The sequence below is a fragment of the Crocodylus siamensis genome, chromosome 5 (genome assembly GCF_052110815.1).
Source record: "Crocodylus siamensis isolate JL-2025a chromosome 5, ASM5211081v1, whole genome shotgun sequence".
In the NCBI taxonomy this organism is placed as follows: domain Eukaryota; kingdom Metazoa; phylum Chordata; order Crocodylia; family Crocodylidae; genus Crocodylus; species Crocodylus siamensis.
Genome location: NC_143399.1, coordinates 158,305,383 through 158,325,143, shown reverse-complemented (window position 1 = coordinate 158,325,143; position 19,761 = coordinate 158,305,383). Strand labels below are relative to the sequence as shown.

Below are 19,761 nucleotides of genomic sequence, written 5' to 3'. Positions count from 1 at the left end.
TTGGCTGCACAGGAAGGTGAAATTAAACCAGTGCACCGTGATTCATGGTGAGGTAGTGGATGTGAGTAGGGCAGAAGTAGGGCCAAAGCACCCACCAGAAAAACCAAAGTTGGCACCTATGACATCAAGGGTACCCAAGGTGGTTGACTGTTGTGCGCTAATCATTGAGAAGAGGTTATTGCAGGGCTTTATTGCCTCATTCAGACTGCATTGCCTTAGGATCCTTCAACAGCCATGGACTGCCCTTTTGATTCTGCTGGATCTCTTATTTTAGTCAACTACCAGATTAATGTGATAAAATGTAGCAGGGGCAGTACCTGCACAAAAACTATTTCACATGCAGTGAATGCTGCAACTTCTAGCATTGGTGAGAAGTCCAATAGCAATTGGTGAGCAACAGTGACGGGCATAGTGTTGTTGTTGGTGGTCATAGCTGACCACAGATGCTTATTATGTCTAGGCTTGTGCTATCATCTACTTGACTTGACAATCCCAACTGAGGCAACATTATCCTCAACTACAAGGGACTCACAACTGTGACAATAAAGGAACTCACAACATTTTAATAAGGAAGGTATCTGTATACCTTGTTAAATCCATGAGGTTACAGTCTTATGATCAATGCTGTCATATTCACAAATGATGTCGTATCAGCTTTTGTATTAGGAAAGGAAATAATGTTCCTTTGTGCAAAAACTCTTAAAATAGCTATTAGAGCAGACTGGAAGATGATTATTCCATTTATGGCAACTTTTGAGTTTCTGAAAACTCTTTCACAAATTCAGAATTGTGCTGAGATGTCCTATTGTAAGTTCTGTGGTGTTTCCATGTGCTAAATAGGATACTGGCTAGGGGTGTGGGAGATCCAGGTTCAACTCCCTGGTCCCTTTAATTGCGTGGTTCTAATTTGCAAATCACTCCGAGATGGGTAGAATAGGGACATAGACCTGTTTTCCCCCATCCAAGGCTAGTGTCAGTGTGTATTTGAAAAATATTTTTCACCACATATGCTCTTACTGTCTTTAATGGTTCCATCAAGTTTAGAATATTAGGTTCAAGAAAGCTTTGTTCTCTGTAATTAATTTAATTAATAAGTATTAAAGTATTGCTTTTCCAGTCACTGCTATAGTCAAAGTCATTGTGATTTGACAGACGTCTGCCTGGGACAGTTTAGTCAGGGATGATTCTGTCTTAAGCAGGGGGCTGTACTAGATGACCTCATGAGGTGCCTACCAGCCTTACTTTCCCATGATCCTATAATTATGGGGCCTTCTTTTTTGTTGTTTTATTAAAATTCAGAGTTTTCCACTGAAACTGCTATGGAAATAAAATTTATTTTTAAATGTTGCTGAATTTTCAGCAGGCGAAAAATGCCTATTGTAACCAATTGTGACACTTGAAATTGACAGCAAAGTTGCATCATTTCAGACTCTCGGCTGCCTATGTGCTTGGAGGTTGTGGGGGTGGCATTTTAGTTTGAGTGGTTCCTGGACAGCCACTCTAATTAAAATGGCTTCCCTTCACTTGTAATAAACCCCTCCACCTCCTCCACATTTCAAAATGGCTTGGGGTGGGAGCGTGGGGGTGCTTTAACAAAAGATTATTTATTCAATGAAGTTTAGTTAAAGTACCCCGTGGCCATTTTGAAATGTGTGGGGTAATAATACATGTGACTGTGAGGTGACAGTGGAGCATTCTAATTAGAGTATGGAGCAGACTCAGTTAATCTGCTGGAGTCTGTTCTGACGCATTCTAACTAGAACATGAAACAGCATGTCTACAGACATCCTAATATTTTGACAGCACTCTGGGTTCCTACATACATAAAATAAAAACAACTAAATAGTGTGCAGAGTATCAAGCTTTTTTAATTTGGTTTCAGCATATTCCTACATGTAAAAATATCATTTAGGTGATTATGAAGATAATGCACTATTAATGGCTTATGGAAGAAATCAAATTCTTTTTTTAAGCATATTGCTAACTTTTCTCCAAGTCTCTCTTTCTAACACTGTTATAATGCTAATATATGTCTTATACAAATTTTACTTCCCTATAAAGTTATAACAAAGAATAACACAACTACTTCATGATAAATAAATGTATGTAAATACATGCTGTAAAATAACATGCTCTAGGAGAGTGCCTTCATTTGTTCTCATATGTACATATTTAGGCACCATCATAGAAAATAGCAAGGTAAGTCTATTGCCACAGGGACCCTTGCCTTGTTACTGGAAAGTAGTGTGGTCTGTTTAAGGAGAGGACCTTTGTAGCAACCACCAAAGTAGAGTTTAATGAAGGACCCTATGGGCAAGTCAGCTGACAAGGAAGCCACCTGACCTGCAGGGTCAACAGGCAATAGAAGAGTCCAGAGCTGGAGAGGGTGCTATCAGAAAGACTGGTTGGGTGCTGTTCACCTTGAAGGCTATAAGCTACCAGGGATGGAGCCTGGTACATAAAGGAGCAGAGTGGAGCGATTGCCTGCAACAAAAATATGCAGCCTGAAGAGTACGACTTGTGTTAGCCAATTGGCTAACCCGTGATTTATTTATTTATTTATTTCCAAAGTTTAATTAGTGCCTAAGGGGCACGTGACTACCTCGAGCTCTGCCAAGGGCAGCTAGGGGTCTGGGAGCAAGGCCAGAGCCCATAGAGGGGCAGAACTTGGGGCCAGAAGAACCAGAGCAAGGTGGAGACAGGGCCAGGGGACAGACAGAGAGAGTTTGGGGTGGTTCAGTGCCAGAGGATGGTGGAGACCCCAAAGAGCCTGGATTGGTATGGCTGGGACCAACGAGCTTGGCCTGGTGTGGTGGGCCAAGGCAGCAAGGGACCAGCTACAGCATAGAAGTGAAGCCAGGAAAACTGCAGACTCAACAGGGGAGTAAAAGCCTGAAGTGGCCTGGTGGCTTTGTGAACAAGTGTCCCACTGGATGTGATAAGTGAGACATGGGCCTGACTGTGGGGGCAGCTGGTGCACATGACTTAAACCCGTAAGGCAAGCCAGGCCAGGAGAGTTCTTCATGGGAGAAGAGAGAAAGCACCACAGGCATCACCCATGACAGCTCATCAAGACTCCCTATGTGGCCCTTGGGCCCAAATAATTGCTTATCCCTGGCCTAGCAGGGATGAGGCAGTCTGTAGGGGGCATCACAATGGTCCTCAGGTGCGTACCTGTTACATCTATAATGGACACTGTGTTTTGTACCAGATCATACATATAGTTTGCTGTGTTCTTAGTGTTGTCATAGGATAAATCATTTATTAGCTTGCTTTGGTGAATGATATACAAGCGTAGCAGAAATACTGCCAGTGTAAATTGGCTTTCCTCACTCACCTTGATACACTTGCACCATCTAGATATCTGCTCTTATGTATCTTTATGCCACAATGGTCCCCTGAGAATTTTAAGGGAGACTGTTCATCCTATCTACCCTGCTGCATCTGCAATTGTATTCCAGACAACCTGAGGAGACTGTCACGAGCAATTGTGGCATTGCCAGTGAATTTGGTCTATCATTCAAATCCTGCTAAAGGGGTCAGCACTGAGGCATGCCTACTTTGTCCCAATGCAAAGAAGTAGTTGGCTCCCAGGACTGAAGCTGAGGATTTCTTCTTCTTTTCACCCCATTCTCTCATTGTATCTTTTTCAAGGCTAAGCTCCTTTACCTAGGTTTTGCTGAGTTTTTCATGAATGCACTTTCAACTCATGGTCCTATCTTAAAACCCAAGCTTTTCTCAAACTTGCAATAAACATATTTTTCCCTTTCCTCTCCCGCCTCCTCTCATCTGATCCTGTCAGCAGTCTCTCTTCTATAGCAAGAAAAGAGGGAGTAAACCTGAGTTCTCCTAAGGACCTGTGTGGTGTATGAAATGGGGCCTACCAAATACATGATTGCTAATTACATGATTTCCATGAAATCTCCCTTGAAATAGCTGGTTCCCTGTGCTTTTTCATGGAGAACCAGCTATGTTCAAAAAGCCAACAAAGAGCTAGCAAAAATGTTGTCTCCTAGAACGGCAGGGGGAAGCGGATGGGAGCAAAGAGGGAAGGAAAAAAAAGGCAGGCTGCCCATCTTCTGAAATGGGGCCGGGATGACAGCCGGAGCTGGGTATGGAACTGTTTACTTGCTACACTTAAACTGTTTGTGTACTCAGTAATTATTGTCCTCTGCCCCTTGAAGAGGGTGATAATTACTGAATTAACAAGCGAGGCAGCTCCAGCTAGGGCTTTCCATCAATGCCTGGGAGTGGCGGGTCTTGCAGCTCCCCTCAGCCAGTCAGAAGCATGGGGGACACCAGTTTGCTCCGCCTTCAAAATGGGTGCCCCAGATGTGATACGGCCCTGAAACCGATGGCCCTGGCTGTGTTACAGCCATGTAATTGGGTTCCAAGGCCCGTGAATTTGAGAGGTCCCTATGTATGAAATAAAAATGGGATCTTAGCTGAGACTATTCACTTATATGGACTATCAAACAGACATGAGGTGGAATTGGTTATGGTTTTGTCCAGAAATTATAGCTGATTTAATGGGGCAGGATCTGAACCATTTGCAAGTCTTAGTACCTTACTGCCATACCCTTCAATTCTCTCCAAGCAGCTAATTGAAAATGTAGGTAGGTAGGTAGTACTCATTTGTCCTAAATTTGTAATATAATATACTTTCACAAGAGTCATGCAGTCTTTGAAAATAGATCCTTTTTTATATGAAATTCTATATGCTGTTACTGCTTGGTAATGTATTGGAAACCTTCGCACAGACAAAGCTGCTAATGAATACATTTCAAAATCCTCGTTGTGTTTTATCTCGTAGAGGCTATGATGTTTTTCAACTGCTGTTAATTATAGTTCAGTTTGAATAAGACGGAGTGCTTTCTTCATGTTCTCTATCACTGGAAGAAGAAAAATATCTATTGTAAAATATTTTAAGTACACTTCTAACCTAAAATAAGATCCAAGTAAACCTCAATTTATTACTAATCTGGTTTGTAGGACTATTACTTAATGCAATGTTATTAATTATATGCGAGTCCCATTCATTGTGAGATTTCTGGTGTCATTTACTGAAACAGATTATGTAAATTTTTCTTGGATTGTCATTGGTAATTTAAAAGAACTTTGAAAAGCACCACTTCACCTGCTTTTGGCCCTTCCTCTTTTAAAACTGTTTCTCAACAACTTGTAATCAAGAACCAAGTTAAAAGTCAGTGCTTTTCAATTCATCAAACATCACATTTGGAGTGGGAAAAATCTCCACTGTCAAAGGTTATAACATAATAGAGACGTAAGGTCAACCTGAAAAGTCACATTTCTGGGCATGGAGAGACTATTGCTTTCTTACTGCTTTGAAGGGGAAGATGGGACTTGCCACTAGTAAAAAGATCTTAGCTGATCTGCTTTAATTGTTTTGCCAATCCTGCAGTGAGTAAATCTAATCTCTGGATAAAGCAGTGGTAAATTATTGTGACTTAGCTTTCACTTAATGCAGGATAAAGCAGACAGAAAAAACAGTTAATGAATATTCATCAGAACCATGGTAAATCCCTCCTGCCCTCCCCTGGCCTTTTAAAGAGGCATAGTTGTTGTATCTGTCCATGTATAAACACGTGAATCTTAATATCTCAGTAACTCTGAATGAAAAATTGGAAGACAAAAAATAGTTCTTTCTCTCTCTTCTCCCACCCCCACTCCCTAGGGTAGTTAGCTCTGTGTATGGGAAGCCCATTGTTTAGTAGTTTTTACTTTCCCTCTGTATAATCATCTAAAGCCTAATCCTGTGGTTTCTTATGTGCATGCTTAACTGGTCCCAAATGAATGGGGTGAATTATGTGCTTACATGCTTTGTTATATCAGAACAGTGTTTGACATTTTGCTAGGGCAAGTGCCTAAACTGTAGTTTCTTGTAGCCCTTTATAAACACTTTAAATGGTTTTGGGGTAGGAATATGAAGGGCAATGAAGCCCTATCTGATCCTAGAGCATAAACTACTGGGATGGATTAAAATGAATGACAATGTGAAATGTAAAGTCACACAAAATGAGGACACATACAGAATGGTATGTCTTGAGGTTCATACGTGTAGAGTCGATTAGAGTATCTTCCAGTGATATCAGCTCTTACTGTGAGAGATGGGTCTGAAAAAATAACCACATTAAACTAATTATTCTAATTCATTCTTGGAAACAGCATCTTCAGTATGTATTGCTTGTGACCTAGGAGACCAAATCAACTTAACATTTTTGAGGTATTCTATTTTAGAGAATGACATAATTACTCCCCCCCCGCCCCGTTCTTATTCTTACATTAAAACATACCAAACAATGAATGGTCAATACTTATTATTTTCATTAAACACTTGCTATTAAAAATAGTATATTTTATATTCACTTGCCTGCATATACTAGGCCTTGTTTAAAGGAAAATATCCAGAGATATACGGACTGAGACTATCTCAAGAGTGAGGCCATTCTGGCTAAATATACAGTGCTACAATTATGAAGACATTTAGTAAGATATTGTATAATGTACCTGAAGCTTCTAGAGAGAAAACTCATTTACTACTTTGATTCCCCAACCTTTTCATTGATTCCTCTCCTTCCCTTTCCAATGTTTTTTATTTATGTAATTTGGGTACTTGTATGATGTCCATTACTGTAGCATCTGCAAGATTCAAATAGTAACCTTGGGGTTATGCCAGATGAGAGAGCCAATATTTTTAACAGTTTCTTTGCCTCTGTTTTCTTGAACAGCGACCGGGACATTCCTCCTACCAGAGGTAGGGACAATCTTGGGGATAGCTCTGTCAGGGCTTGGGTCAGCGCAGATGTAGTTATGGATCTTCTGGAAGGGCTGGACATTTTTAAATCTGCAGATCCTGATGCCCTTCACCCAAAGGTGTTGAGGGAGCTGGCAGGGGTCATCGTGGAGCCCTTGGCCAGGCTGTATGAGCACTCGTGGTCATCTGGCCAGGTGCCGAAGGATTGGAAACTAGCTAATGTGGTCCCCATTTTTAAGAAAGGGAGGAGGGAGGACCCAAGTAACTCTAGGCCCGTAAGCCTCACCTCGGTCTTTGGGAAGATCTTGGAGAGAATCATCTGCAGGGGGCCAGCGGGGGAGATCATGCTCGGGGCAATCAGCATGGGTTCATCAAAGGCAGGTCCTGCCTGACCAACCTGATTGCCTTTTATCGCCAGGTAACTAAATCCTTGGATGATGGTGTCACTGTGGACATTAGTATTTTTAGACTTTAAGAAGGCCTTTGGCACTGTCTCTTACTCCATTCTCATTAATAAATTAAGCGACTGTGGCATTGATGCCTACACAGTTGGATAGGGAAAAAACTGGCTGATGGGGCACACTCAGTAGTGGTGGATGGGTTGTACTCAACCTGGTGAGATGTGAGAAGTGGGATCCCCCAGGGTTCGGTCCTCGGGCCCGCACTGTTTAACATCTTCATCAGCGACTTGGAAGAGGGGGTTGAAAGCACATTGTCTAAGTTTGCTGATGACATTTAAGATGTGGGGCGAGGTGGGCTCACTTGAAGAGAGAGAGAGAGAGAGGCTGCAACTAGATTTAGACAGACTACAAAAGTGGGCAGACAAGAATAGGATGGGGTTCAATGTAAATCAATGCAGGGTGCTGCACCTTGGGAGAAGGAATCCACAGCATACATACAGGCTGGGGAGTTCCCCTCTTGAAGGCACAAGAGGCGGAATGGGATCTTGGAGTCATTATTGACTCCAAGATGAACATGAACTGCCAATGCCACAGTCAGCAAAGCCAGCCATACCTTGTCATGTATCCAAAGATGCATCTCAAGCTGGTACAGAGAGATGATATTCCCTCTGTATGCGACATTGGTCAGGCCGCAATTGGAGTACTGTGTCCAGTACTGGGTCTTGTGAACCCAGCATTCATTCCTGCCTGTGGCAGGAAGTCAGGCTACATGATCTGTTCAGTCCCTCCTGAATTTAGCTATTATGATACTATAATCTAAGTACCTGTCAGTCTTGAATATGTTTAATCTCAAACCCTGCAGGGGTTAGATATAAAGATGGAAGCACAGATGTTGAGGTGTGTAACTTCCAGTAGATCCATAGGAACTAGACACCTCAATACCTTTGAGAACCCAGGCCTAATATCAAGATCCAGAAAGGCAACTTAGGAGCCTAAAATGGGGGTTAGGTAGTATTTTGGTGTCTAAGTCTCAAAGTGATCCATAAATCCCCTTTTCTTGCAGCATCAGAAACCATTAAGTGCTGACACCTTTGGTCCTGACACTTCCTTAGGTCTCTAAATTTGGACTTCCACGAGTGTGTGGAAGCACCCTGGTTTTAGCAGAGGCATCCTACTCCCATCTACCTGGAGGCTAAGGTGGCTAGCTCCATTAAAAGCTAGATAGAAGATCACAGTTCTGCTCTAGTCTGCAGAGCTGTTAACCTGATATGTATATTCTGAACCTGATCAATGCATGTCTTGAACATTAAGTCCAACACAAAGCACAGCAACCACAGTTGCTTTCACACAGTAGGAGAAAGTGGGGCTGCTAATCCATTTTTTATGAAATAAATGAGTGGTTAGGTCACTCCAGGATGTGGCAGAGTGGGTGTGCTTCATATCCATGGCCTCCCTCTTAGGAGGGTGATATAATCACTAAGCTACAGTGGTATGTGTGGGGGTACCATCTATCTGAAATTAGGCCACTGTGGGCATGTCTACACAGGCACACTTACTGTGCAGTAATTTAGGTTACTGTGCAGTAACCAAAAATTACTGTGTAGTACAGGCACATGTCTACACATGCATGCCCATACTGCACAACAACTATGGTAATTTACACTGACTTGGCCATGAATTTGATACCTGCATGATGCAGGTATCAAATTTACGGCTGATTAGTTACTGCACAATAACACATGTGTAGATGCCTTACCGTGCAGTAACTCTGTGTTAGTGCACTTTTAACAGCTGCATACATAGATGCCAGTGTAAGCTGATACCCGTGGGAGGAATTTCCTTTTATAACACAATAATGAGGTTTCATTTTCAAGAAGCAAATATTTATTGCACGTACCCACAAACATGATTCGAGGTACATATTGTCCATCAGGTGACAAGTTCTTATCTGTGGTTTCATGCTGGCAGGAAAATTAAAAGTAAGTTATTAAAATATTCCAGGGCACTATGTACAGGTAGCATCTATGAGTAAAAAATTATGTCAGCATATGAAACCAAAGTAGGCAACAAATGTAAGAAAGCTGCTTGAAATGTGCAAAGCATAAAAGATCATTCATACCATGAGGTTCAGCATAATGAAGTTATTTTGAGCCATTTCTTGTATCTCATCACTTTCAGCAAAAGCTGCCTTGAGTCCTGGAAGAAAATGTGATAATTAACAGTGTTGAAGTGATGCTGTAGGGTATGATGGTTGAGGCAATGTGCAAAAAGCAAAAGTTTTTTGTGTGGGTGATATCTTTAATGGACCAGCTGCATGTTGGGATATATTTAGACAAGCTTTTGGGTGCCTGAGGAGACTGGAGGAAGTTTACCATGATACCTTACAAACCTTGTCTAAATCTATCCCAATCATGCAGTTGGTCAAATAAAAAACATCGCCTACAAACTCTTGTGTACTTTAACAGCTGTTTTCAGTCACTGTTCTTCCTTCCTTATGGAAACATTATTGTACATGAGACTGATAATATTGTTCATGATTTGCTGTCTCTTCCTGAGGAGATGGTGCATAGATCTGTTGCTACTTTTTGTTTTTGTTCAATGTAGGCACAGTCTTCCAGCTACAAAAATGGAAGCTTGCTTCTGTTATTTATGAAGTCTTTCATTTCAGTGAGTATCATGTCACAGTCTGACAAAAGTTCATTATTCATGGTAAATTCTTCTTCTAAATCAGTTTCAGCAGTCATGCCCTAGTTTCCTTCTCTGGTTACCCGTTTAGGAGGCCTGAACAATATTAAATCTGTTCAATGAGTCAGTAGTAAATTTATGCATCTCTCTATAGGTTGTCTAGTGCTTCATCAGCCTCAGCATAACTGCTGAAAAATATTTGTCTTGTTTGTTGCAAAAGCTCACTGTAGAGTTTGTAAAAAAAAAAAAAAAAAAAAAAAAATAATAATAGTAATTAGTTCTTAAAGCAGCCTATTTTTATTACTTACTTACTTAATATATTACCCGAAGAACACATCTGAGAGAGCAATTCATTATCACAGCTAACTACAGTGGAATAGCTATGTTAGGCTATAGATATTGGCAGATATGTTTAAACATGTTCAGATATGCCAATATCTATAGTGCATACAAATGTAATTAAGGTTAGGTCAATCTAAATGCTCAGTCGTGCAGGCATTTTCAAGGCTTAAATCACCCAAAACTAAGGGCTGCAGTATTCCTACCCCTGACCCTGGACTGGGCTATTTTTTACCCTCCCCCAGACCAGCCAGCCCCACCAATTCCTCCAGCCCTTCCTACCACCCCAAGTTACTTACCTTGGGCTGCTCATGCTGCTCTAAGCAATGGTGAATGGCTGCACACTGATCCCAGCTTAAAGTAAGCCAACTAAATCTAAACTGGATGTGGTAAATGCTTGTACATACCCCATCTTGACATTAATTTAACAGTCTGAGAATTGAAATTACCTTGACAGTATTGACAGTCCTCCAAATGATGAATGACCATGAGCGGCTTGTTACTTTGATGACAATAATAATAAAAAAGCTTTAATTAGATCATCTCATGAGTATTCAAGTGCCTCAAATTTTGTTAAAAAATCAGAGTATACAAATACTGCATCTTGCATTACATCATACTAGTAACTGGACTGAGGTATTAGGAAGAACTGAAGATACTTCTAAGCATCGTATGACTCCCTCAAAAAAAACTTGAAGGAAAAAGGAGGGGGAAGATGCATTTAAAATAAGCATTTTTAAATATAGAGATAGCAGAGAATTATAATTTTAGTCCCATTTAGTATGAGGTTATGGAGAAAACAAAGATGGCCCTCCACTTCCTCAGTAGAATTCAGTTTATAGGCTTTGGCCTGCATACACTTATTAAGGAGCACTAGTCAAACTTCCATGATGTTTTCCCCACTTTTTCTACCATGTTCCTTAATTTTTAAAATGGAAACTTAATGTGTTATTGAAAAACTTGGTTTCTTTTGATCAGTTATTGAACTGGTTGGAATTTTCCAGACATGAAGAGTGTTAATGAAATGCCAAAATATCAACACACAGAAATTGATTTTTTTTTTTAAATTTTTTTTTTAATGGACCTTTCAGTTGCCTGTACTATTACATGTGTTGGCCACTGTGGCCATTAGTTGCACATTAGAAACTCCAGCTTGTTTTCAGGATATAAATCATATTAGCTGTCCTTTCTTTTAAAATAAAGTTGTTAAGTCAGAAAGGAATGTGCCAACTTGTTATAGACAGAAGTGAGTGCAGTGAAGGGATGTGGATGCAAGTGTGGTTGCAAGCTATACAGGAATCCTTAATTATGTTTCCAGCTGAATCAGAGTGATCATTTAAAGAACACTTTAATTAAGAACAATGAGAGAGTGTGCATATATTTAATGCCATAAGCCAAATGTAGGTGTTGAGAAGCCATTAAGATAAAATTCAGAGTGATAGAATGTTGTCAGAAATACAGCTATCCTGAAAAATATTTGATTGTTTTCTAATAATGGACATTTATCACTTATATATTTATTATTTCACTAGTTACAGCTGCTGTGTTGTAACAAACAAATATTATATGAATGCCAACATCTTGTCTAAGAGGAGTTGATGCTGTAGAGCCATTATACTATGTCTGAAAATCACAGAATCATAGAAAATTATGGTTGGAAGAGACCTTAGGAGGTCATCTAGTCAAAGCAGCCAGCAATTTGAAATACATATCCTTAAATAATATATATACACATTGGACTAACTTTCAAAAATAGAAACCATTCTTGTGGGCAAAGAATGATGCTCACAATGAATTGTGCCCACAGCTCTCTACCTGCAGCATCTTCAGGATTTTTTCTAGTATTTCAGTACAGCTACACCATTATGTACACACATTTCTAATGGCAGAATCTGAAAACAGCATGGCATGGCTCTCAGAAGAACTTGATACAAACTGCTCTTTCATATAAGAATGTGCATTTCCCTTTAAATTACTGGACTGAGTTTCCAAACACAGTACAGGTTTCCCTCACTTTATGCTGTACATGCGCTCCTGGAAAATGGCACATCACTCTAATTCACACAAAGGGAACCCACTTTACAATGTAACAAATGGGGATACATTCCAAGATCTCAACTGTACAGACCCCCAGACCCATTTCTACCACTTCTACAAGATAATTTTGGTATTCACCAACAGCAGACAGTACATACAAGCACAGGGCACTATCATAATGGGGATGGCAACTACAGAAACACGTCATGAACAATGAGCAAGAAGCATGCACCGATCCACATAGGAGACTATATTTTGGTGCACATCACTTCTACAACGCACCATACAAAGCAGCTGACTGTGGGCTTCCACCACACCAACTGCACACAAGTGAATTGACCTTGCTTAGAATGAACTTTTGGTATAAAAAGAATCATTGCATAATGCACCCCCCACTAGATTATTCCGCCAAGGCTTTGTCTAGCTGGGTCTTAACCTCCAAGGATGGAGATTCCACCACCCCTCTGGGCAGCCTGTTCCAGTGTTTTACTACCCCAATTATGAGAACTGTTTTTCCTTATATCGAACCTAAATCTCCCTTGCTGCAGCTTGAGACCATTGCTCCTTGTTCTCATTTGCCACCACTGAACAGTCCAACTCCATCCTCTTTGGAACCACCCTTCAGGTAGTTGAAGGCTGCTATTAAATATCCCCTCAGAAGAATCTTTGGTAGCAAATGTGATTTTTATTTCTAGAATCAACATACAGTTTGTTAACTGACTGGCTTGTCAGCTAGCTATAGTGAGATGTTTCTTGGTCTGTTTCTTTATAGTACATTGTACTGATGTTCTACCAAATCAATCTTATTTTTTCCAGACTGTTTTTCTCAAAGACTTCTTTACCTTTTTTTGGAGTGATAAAGCCCTTCTTCGTAAGTTTGCACCCAAGTGATATCATCTCCCCAGCCTAGGAATTTAACAGAGAAATTAACCAGGAGTCAGAGTTTTCCCTCATAAAAGTTTTGTTTTTGGATTTTAGAAGTTCTTTGCACCAAAACAGGACTTTTTTGTTTTTAATCCAAAGATTTCAAAACACTATGGCATTATTAAATTGCTCACATTTTAAATATTGCACTCATTTTACAGATAGGTAAGCTTAATACACCAGGGCGTGTATAGATGAAATGGGGGTCCTGAATTGATGCAGTAGGTTTTTAAAAACACTGCTTCAATTTAAGGCAAAATAAATGCCTGTGTCTTGTACACCCATGTCTTACCTGCCCCTCTGGCAGTGGGGAGGGGAGGGCAAGTTGCTAGCAGGCGGAGTGGTCCCTGGGTTGGGGGGGTGGGGGCTGGTGCTTCCCTCCATGGTAGCGGCGGCCCTCCCCATAGGCACCCAGCTCAGGCAGTCCTGGGGGGAACTGCTGCAAAGGGAACAACTGGGTCCCTGCACAGCTCGTGGAGGCAGGCAGGCTCCAGGGGTGGGGGAGAGGGGGTAATCATGTTCACCATTTTTTGTTTTTTCTTTTCTTTGGTGGAGTCTGCCTTCCCAGGCTGCTGCCAGACTGCCTGCACGGACTGCCTGCACAGCCCCTGAGCCACACGGAACCCAGTGCTTTGCTCTGCGGCTGAAGGGCAGCAGACTAAAACTCCTCAGAAGTGTTTTATTTTGCTGTGCCCCAAAGTCATTTCAGGCGCATTACGCTGCTGAATGTGCTACAGCGGCTGGAATTAATGTGCAATATGCTGCTGATGCATGCACCAACACCATTAAAACAGTGCAAAAGCATTTAACCCTCTTTACAGTGTTGTACACACATGCCCCTCGTTTTGTCTACACATGACCCCGGTGGCCAGGGGCCACATTTACAAGGATACTTGGGTGTTTGGGAAAAGTTCTTGAGCATGCTAGGTATCTAACTCAGTGACTTTGGCAAATACATCTGTAGAGGGGCCTAGGTGTGCCTAGCAGTTTTAAAATCTAGGGCAAGTCTGTGAGACTAACCTAAGTTCCTTTACGAAATGGAAATCAGCCAGGGGAGAGAAGTAGCTTAGAAAAATAGATTCTGGTCCTCATGATTGTAAAGACGACTTTGAAAGCACAAGCCATAAATGTTCAAATTCCAGAAAAGTACAGTATTTTGAAAATATTCTGAATTTTAAGCCAAAATTTTTGTATATTTTTGGTGTTCATGAGTCATGGCTGTTCTACTTCTGTATAAAAACAGTCTTTTAAGAATTACCATAAAACAAAAATAAATAGATAACCAACTTCCGACTTAGTTGCATCTGGTCATTTTCCACTTTTGGTGAAAGTATTGTGCAATTGATTCATATATCTTATCAAATCTTAAAGTGTAAGCTCTTCAATGCTTTTTCCATTCACTAAGTCTTTGTGAATATCATTGTTTCAAGGGCTCAGTGAAAAATTGAATGGTTTGGAACCAGCTGAAAATCGTTTTTCCCTACAGTTATCTTGATCAACCTCAACAACTTAAGACAGCTGCTTGGGCTAGCTAGTGTTTTTTTTCATCCAGTCTTAACTAAGTTTGGGTCTTCTGGTTGAAATCCAAGTTATATTCTGATATTTATTTAAAGGAGAAGAAATCCAAACCCTGTTAAATATGGTGTCTCTCTTGGCTTATCCTTCACTCATGTAGAATTCTCTCTCAGGCAGACAGTTTTATTTTGGTCTGTTGACCAAGAAGCATTTGAGTTTGATTTGATGACCTATGTAGGAAGGTGTCTTATGGTTCCAAGGGACTAGTATGGGCTACTTTTTTTTTTTCTAGCAATCTATATCACTCTAATAGCTCAACCTGCTGTAGTTTGTGTGGGCTGCAAGATGTATGATTACAATTTCACAGTATTTTCAAAGCTTGACATTTGGTGAACTGTGACTAGCTGTATGTTACTATATTTTACAAATTACTGTACTAAGAAAAAGTGGCTTCTCTTTTATATGAGATGCTTACTTATAGGTTTGTTAAGAAGGACAACTACACATTTAGAAAAATAGTCTATCTATCAGATGGCCCTTTTCTTTGTATAAATCTTCCTTTGTTTCCACCCCCTTTCCCCATACAAGTGTATATAAGAAGTGCTGTACATTATTTCTGCAAGACTTTATGATTCTACCTTATATTTTCAGTTTCTGGTGTTTTGAGAAGTCCTTGGTATCTTTTTATGTAGTTACCTTTTCTGTATGCTATTCCACTGTCGGGCTTCTAGGCTAGGCGGTCAAAATGCCTGAGGCTGAATCAATTCAATCTTTGTGGGTTAGTCTAAGCTGTGTAGTTTGCCCCAATAAGCTCGTGAACAGACATTCACTTTTGATTCTGGAAAAGCAGCCACATGCCGGCGGTGGCCTAGGCCAGAAGCTGGAGAAGCACTAGAGCACACCTCCCTGTTCAGCTGGAGCAGACAGCTTGGGCCAAAGCTATCCTGCCAACCCTGCAAGAAGGGGTTTGTGGGGGGAGTGCAGAGCATCCTGGGGTGCCGGGGGACTGTGAGTTAACTTGAATCTGGAGAGGATCTGGGACAGAAGTTCAATAATGGGTATGATACCTCCACCCAGGTTTGTCTTAAACTGGTTTCAGTCATTTTGAAAGCAGTTTGTGCACTGAACTTCTGTTGTGTTACAGATTTGAACCAGTTTCTGATCACTTTTATACCAGTTTTATGTATAATTCCTGTCCCTAGTCTTATACAATTGCTATAGATTTTAATCAGACCTCTAGCTTCAGATACTTCCTTTCTCACTGCATAGATGTGATCCCACATGGGTAAAGTGAAGACTGTTACAGCTGTCTTGGCAGTAATGATACTGTGTATTTGAAGAAACTCTGTGACTGCCCTGGTACACCCTGCCAGTCTGAGGGAAGTACACTGAATCATAGCAGATGTAGTTCAGCCAGGGATTTTAACCTGTCAAAAGAATGTGTACATCTGCCCTGAATTCCCATGGGGCAGTGCAGTACAATAAGGCAATGTACTTAGTATTTCCTGGGACTTAGGTTATTCTTAAACTGTTGCAAGCTTACTTGGTAATGTTCCTGTGCATACTTGTGGTTTTATTTTTTCCCTTCCCCCCCCCCTTCTCCCTTTCCTTCCAACATTTATGCTTTGAAATTTAGTGAAAATTACTGTGGCAAAATTGAAGTCTTACTTATGGATAATTGGACCTACATGGAACTTATGTAGCATGTATGCCTTGTGCTAATGCTTTGCAAGAATAATTTTGCAGGAATAATTTCATAAAAGAGAGCTAAGGGAAGCTGAAGACGGCAGGGTTCCCAAGCCATCGGAAGAGGAAGGCAGGGGAACTAGAGATTCTTCACAGCATATATTCTTATCTACATCCCATAAAGGAGAGAGAGAGAAATCATGGTGAACCTGCTAAGCTACTACACTGCTTCTGTATTCATATTTGTAAGGAATTCACTAAAATACTATCAATCTAAAGACAAAAATTCTAATAATCATTAAAGCTGAAAATTATGCCTGATGAAGAGATTCTTGTAAGTGTAAAAATGGTTGGGGTCTGCAAATAGATATGTGAGTATCCTCGGATGAGTCTAAGTGTGGTTATGTTCTGAAAAATATTCTATAAAACCTCCGATTGTAAGGTTCCATATTTGTGTAGCAATGGTTTTTACAGCAAATATGTGTACTGTTAATGGATTCTGGTTTACCCATTAACAGCCCGTTGTCTTTTTTTCTCCCAGGTTCTCTACAAGCTCAACTTGGGCTGCAAGACATTGGAATACTTGCTTCCATATCTCAATTAGTCATGCATTTTCTGCAGCCCACATTAGGCCATTAGTGATTATACATCACCCCATTCACTGGGTTTACACATCAGATTAGAACTTTTCAAATTATTTTGTTATATAAGAAGAAATGGAAAGAGAATCCTGTTTTTAGATCTGCTTCTTTTATAGAGCTAAAAGTAGTAAATATCAATAAAAAGAACATACATTTTTGTCTCAAATCATACAGATCTGTAAATTTAAGCACACAGATCAGTTGACTTGAAACATGAAGTTTTAAAATAGTTTTAAATTTGATAACACTTGAATGTATAAAATGTGAACATTTAAAACATTTCTGGCTCTTTTTACTAGCTTAAGCAGCTAATTAAATAAAGTGAAGCTACAGGACCTCTTGACAGCGTCTGTGGAGCTCTTTTTTCCTTTTTGATTGCCATTGCGAAGTTGGAAGAGACTGCAATTAACAGGAGTGATAAAGCCAGTGCTGAGTGCAGCATTATTTTTCTTAAGAAGGCCCCCTTCAGTGCAGCTGTCAAACTGGAAAACAAAATAATTTGTTTAGTTGGGATGTTTTCTTACAGGTTGCTATAAGAATTTAAAATGTTAATAGCAGTTTAACGGTCTAAGCTAGAGAGACAGTTTGGTTTTGAAAACATCTGTTTTGCTTTGTGACAACAGGCAAAAATGCAGATGATCTACCCAAAGTAGACTAACATATACTACATAGTTAAAAATACACCTGGCATTTTGGATACAATCGTTATTGTAATCTGAACAGTGAAAACTACAGTAATTTCACTTTCATTTCCAGTCAGTTTTGAATTTGATCTTTATGTACTAATTCGATATTGTGATGTATGTGTGGCAAATGTGGTGGACCAAAGTTTGTGTGTTAACTTCAAAACAAAGTTGTGTTGAAATTAAAAAGCAGGTGGACGTTTAATTGATAGGCATATTTCTGATCAAATTTATACTGGCCGTCCCTTGATAAAATAACACAGCTTACGTTCTGGTAGAATCTATTATTTATAAGACATTATTGGAGAAACTTCAGGAGGAAATTCTTCCCAGAAAACAAGAATTGCTAATGTTAATGGCAGTATTTTATGCTCTATACAGGGGCAGGCAATTATTTCAGGTGGAGGGCTTCTTACTGAGTTTTAGCAAGCCATCAAGGACTATATGACAGGTAGCCAGGGGCAGATGAATATTCAACTTCTAAACTTTTTAGGGGCCCAGCAGGCCAGATAGAATGGCTTCGTGGGCCACATCTGGCCCATGGGCCACATTTTGCCCACCCCTGCCTTTTATAACAAGATGTGTTGAGAAAGCATTATAGTAATGCTGCTTTTTTAAAAAAAATTATAGTAGTGGAAAAGCCCCCAAGTAGGATCATAGTGGTTACAGTTGTCTTGGAATTTTGTCACAGCAGGCTATGACTGAGCACCAGTAGAAGAGTAACCTATCACCCTTCTAGATCATCAATAATGAGTACTTTTAGGGCTTTTACAACAGCTGTCCATAAATTGTCTCTAGCACCATAAATATTACTGCAACCAACTCCAGTTCTGCCAGATAATTTTCATCAAAGGTTATTATATATACCTGACAATATCAATACAGGAAACAGATATTATTCCAAGTGAAGATAAGAATGATGGCTCCTTAAAACTAAGAAGTATTCCTTGAAAGTTATTCTCTCTCCTAGAGATACCATATTTCTAAAGACACTTCCCCGGCATCTAAAATTATCAGTTAAGCCACATAGTATTTTCCTCCTTCCCTCCACACCTGGTCCTTTATTTTTTTTGAAGGGGCTTGGGTATCCCCTTTGTTTAACATACCCCTTCCTCAGAGTTGGATGCAAAAGATATTTTTGCCTCAATCTACGTCTGGACAAGAACCCATTTTGATACTCATTACTGGTGCTCCTTAATTTACCAAAATGCACTGATGTTGTGTGTGGAGTAATGTGGGGCCTTCCCATTTCAATGAGAAATCCACCTCAATTTCTCTATAAGGCTCTGCAATTAAACCTACCACTTACATTTTGTTTTACCTTTTATGAACACCTATAGAAACATTAATGTCTATGGCTTTGGGAAACATTTTTAAATTTGACTTCAGAAATACACACATTTCCAATTTCCTTCAAGATAAATGAGGAACTTTTCAAAAAATCAGTAAGATTCTTTCCAGTTTCAGAATTGTTTTATTTCAAAGACTATAGAAATATTCCCCTTGCACTTAACCTTTATTGTCATAAAGAAAACCCATGAAGATTTTTTTTTGTGCAGGAGAGATCACTGGCAGTGTTATTACTGGATACAGTTTGGGTAATTTGGTATATTATGCGAACCAGTGCCAATAAGCTAGGTTAAACAGTGCATGATAGCAAATACCATTGAAATCAACTACCTCTCCACATGACACTCCCTTAGAGACATTTTTTTAGTTATTCTCCAAACTCTTTTTTTTCCTCTCTCCTTCCCCATCACTACACTCAAAGTACTTTGCTAGCAAACTTTTTAAACACTAAAAACTTTTGCTCACCTTTTAGCTGATCAGTTCTCCTGATGAAAGTTCCTCCTTCTGGAAGTGTCTAGTTAAAAATGGGTGTGATTTATACAAGAATACCTGACCTGCCCAGTTGTGTGTGTATTATTAACAAGAGCACATTCACCTGCACAAATGACAGGAACCAGTTAGTCGGAAACCAAGCCTGTGGTTTTTATTTTCCCCCCCCTTCTTTCCTCCCTCCAACATTATACTCTTGTGGGTTCTTAGGCTTGTACACTGAATACTCAGATTTC

General features: G+C 40.0%; 1 protein-coding gene across 1 annotated transcript; it reads right to left on the bottom strand.

Moving 5' to 3' along the window:
- Positions 1-1,848: 1,848 nt before the first annotated feature.
- Positions 1,849-19,622, bottom strand: AGR3 (anterior gradient 3, protein disulphide isomerase family member). The gene is made up of 8 exons (XM_090046840.1): positions 19,502-19,622; positions 17,340-17,485; positions 13,080-13,143; positions 10,650-10,702; positions 9,296-9,372; positions 9,074-9,137; positions 6,051-6,134; positions 1,849-4,892 (listed from the first exon to the last, which is right to left on the bottom strand). Exons 2-8 carry the CDS (start codon positions 17,443-17,445, stop codon positions 4,843-4,845), a joined length of 498 nt encoding a protein of 165 aa, XP_089902966.1. The 5' UTR covers positions 17,446-17,485; positions 19,502-19,622; the 3' UTR covers positions 1,849-4,842.
- Positions 19,623-19,761: the final 139 nt, after the last annotated feature.

Excerpts from the sequence above, each read along its gene's own strand:
- AGR3 (XM_090046840.1), bottom strand. The coding sequence starts at position 17,445 with ATGCTGCACTCAGCACTGGCTTTATCACTCCTGTTAATTGCAGTCTCT. Across the intron at positions 6,135-9,073 it reads ACCTCGAATCATGTTTGTGG|ACCCATCTCTCACAGTAAGA; the intron begins GTACGTGCAATA and ends TTATTTTTTCAG. Across the intron at positions 4,893-6,050 it reads ACCTCAAGACATACCATTCT|TGATAGAGAACATGAAGAAA; the intron begins GTATGTGTCCTC and ends TTCTTCTTCCAG.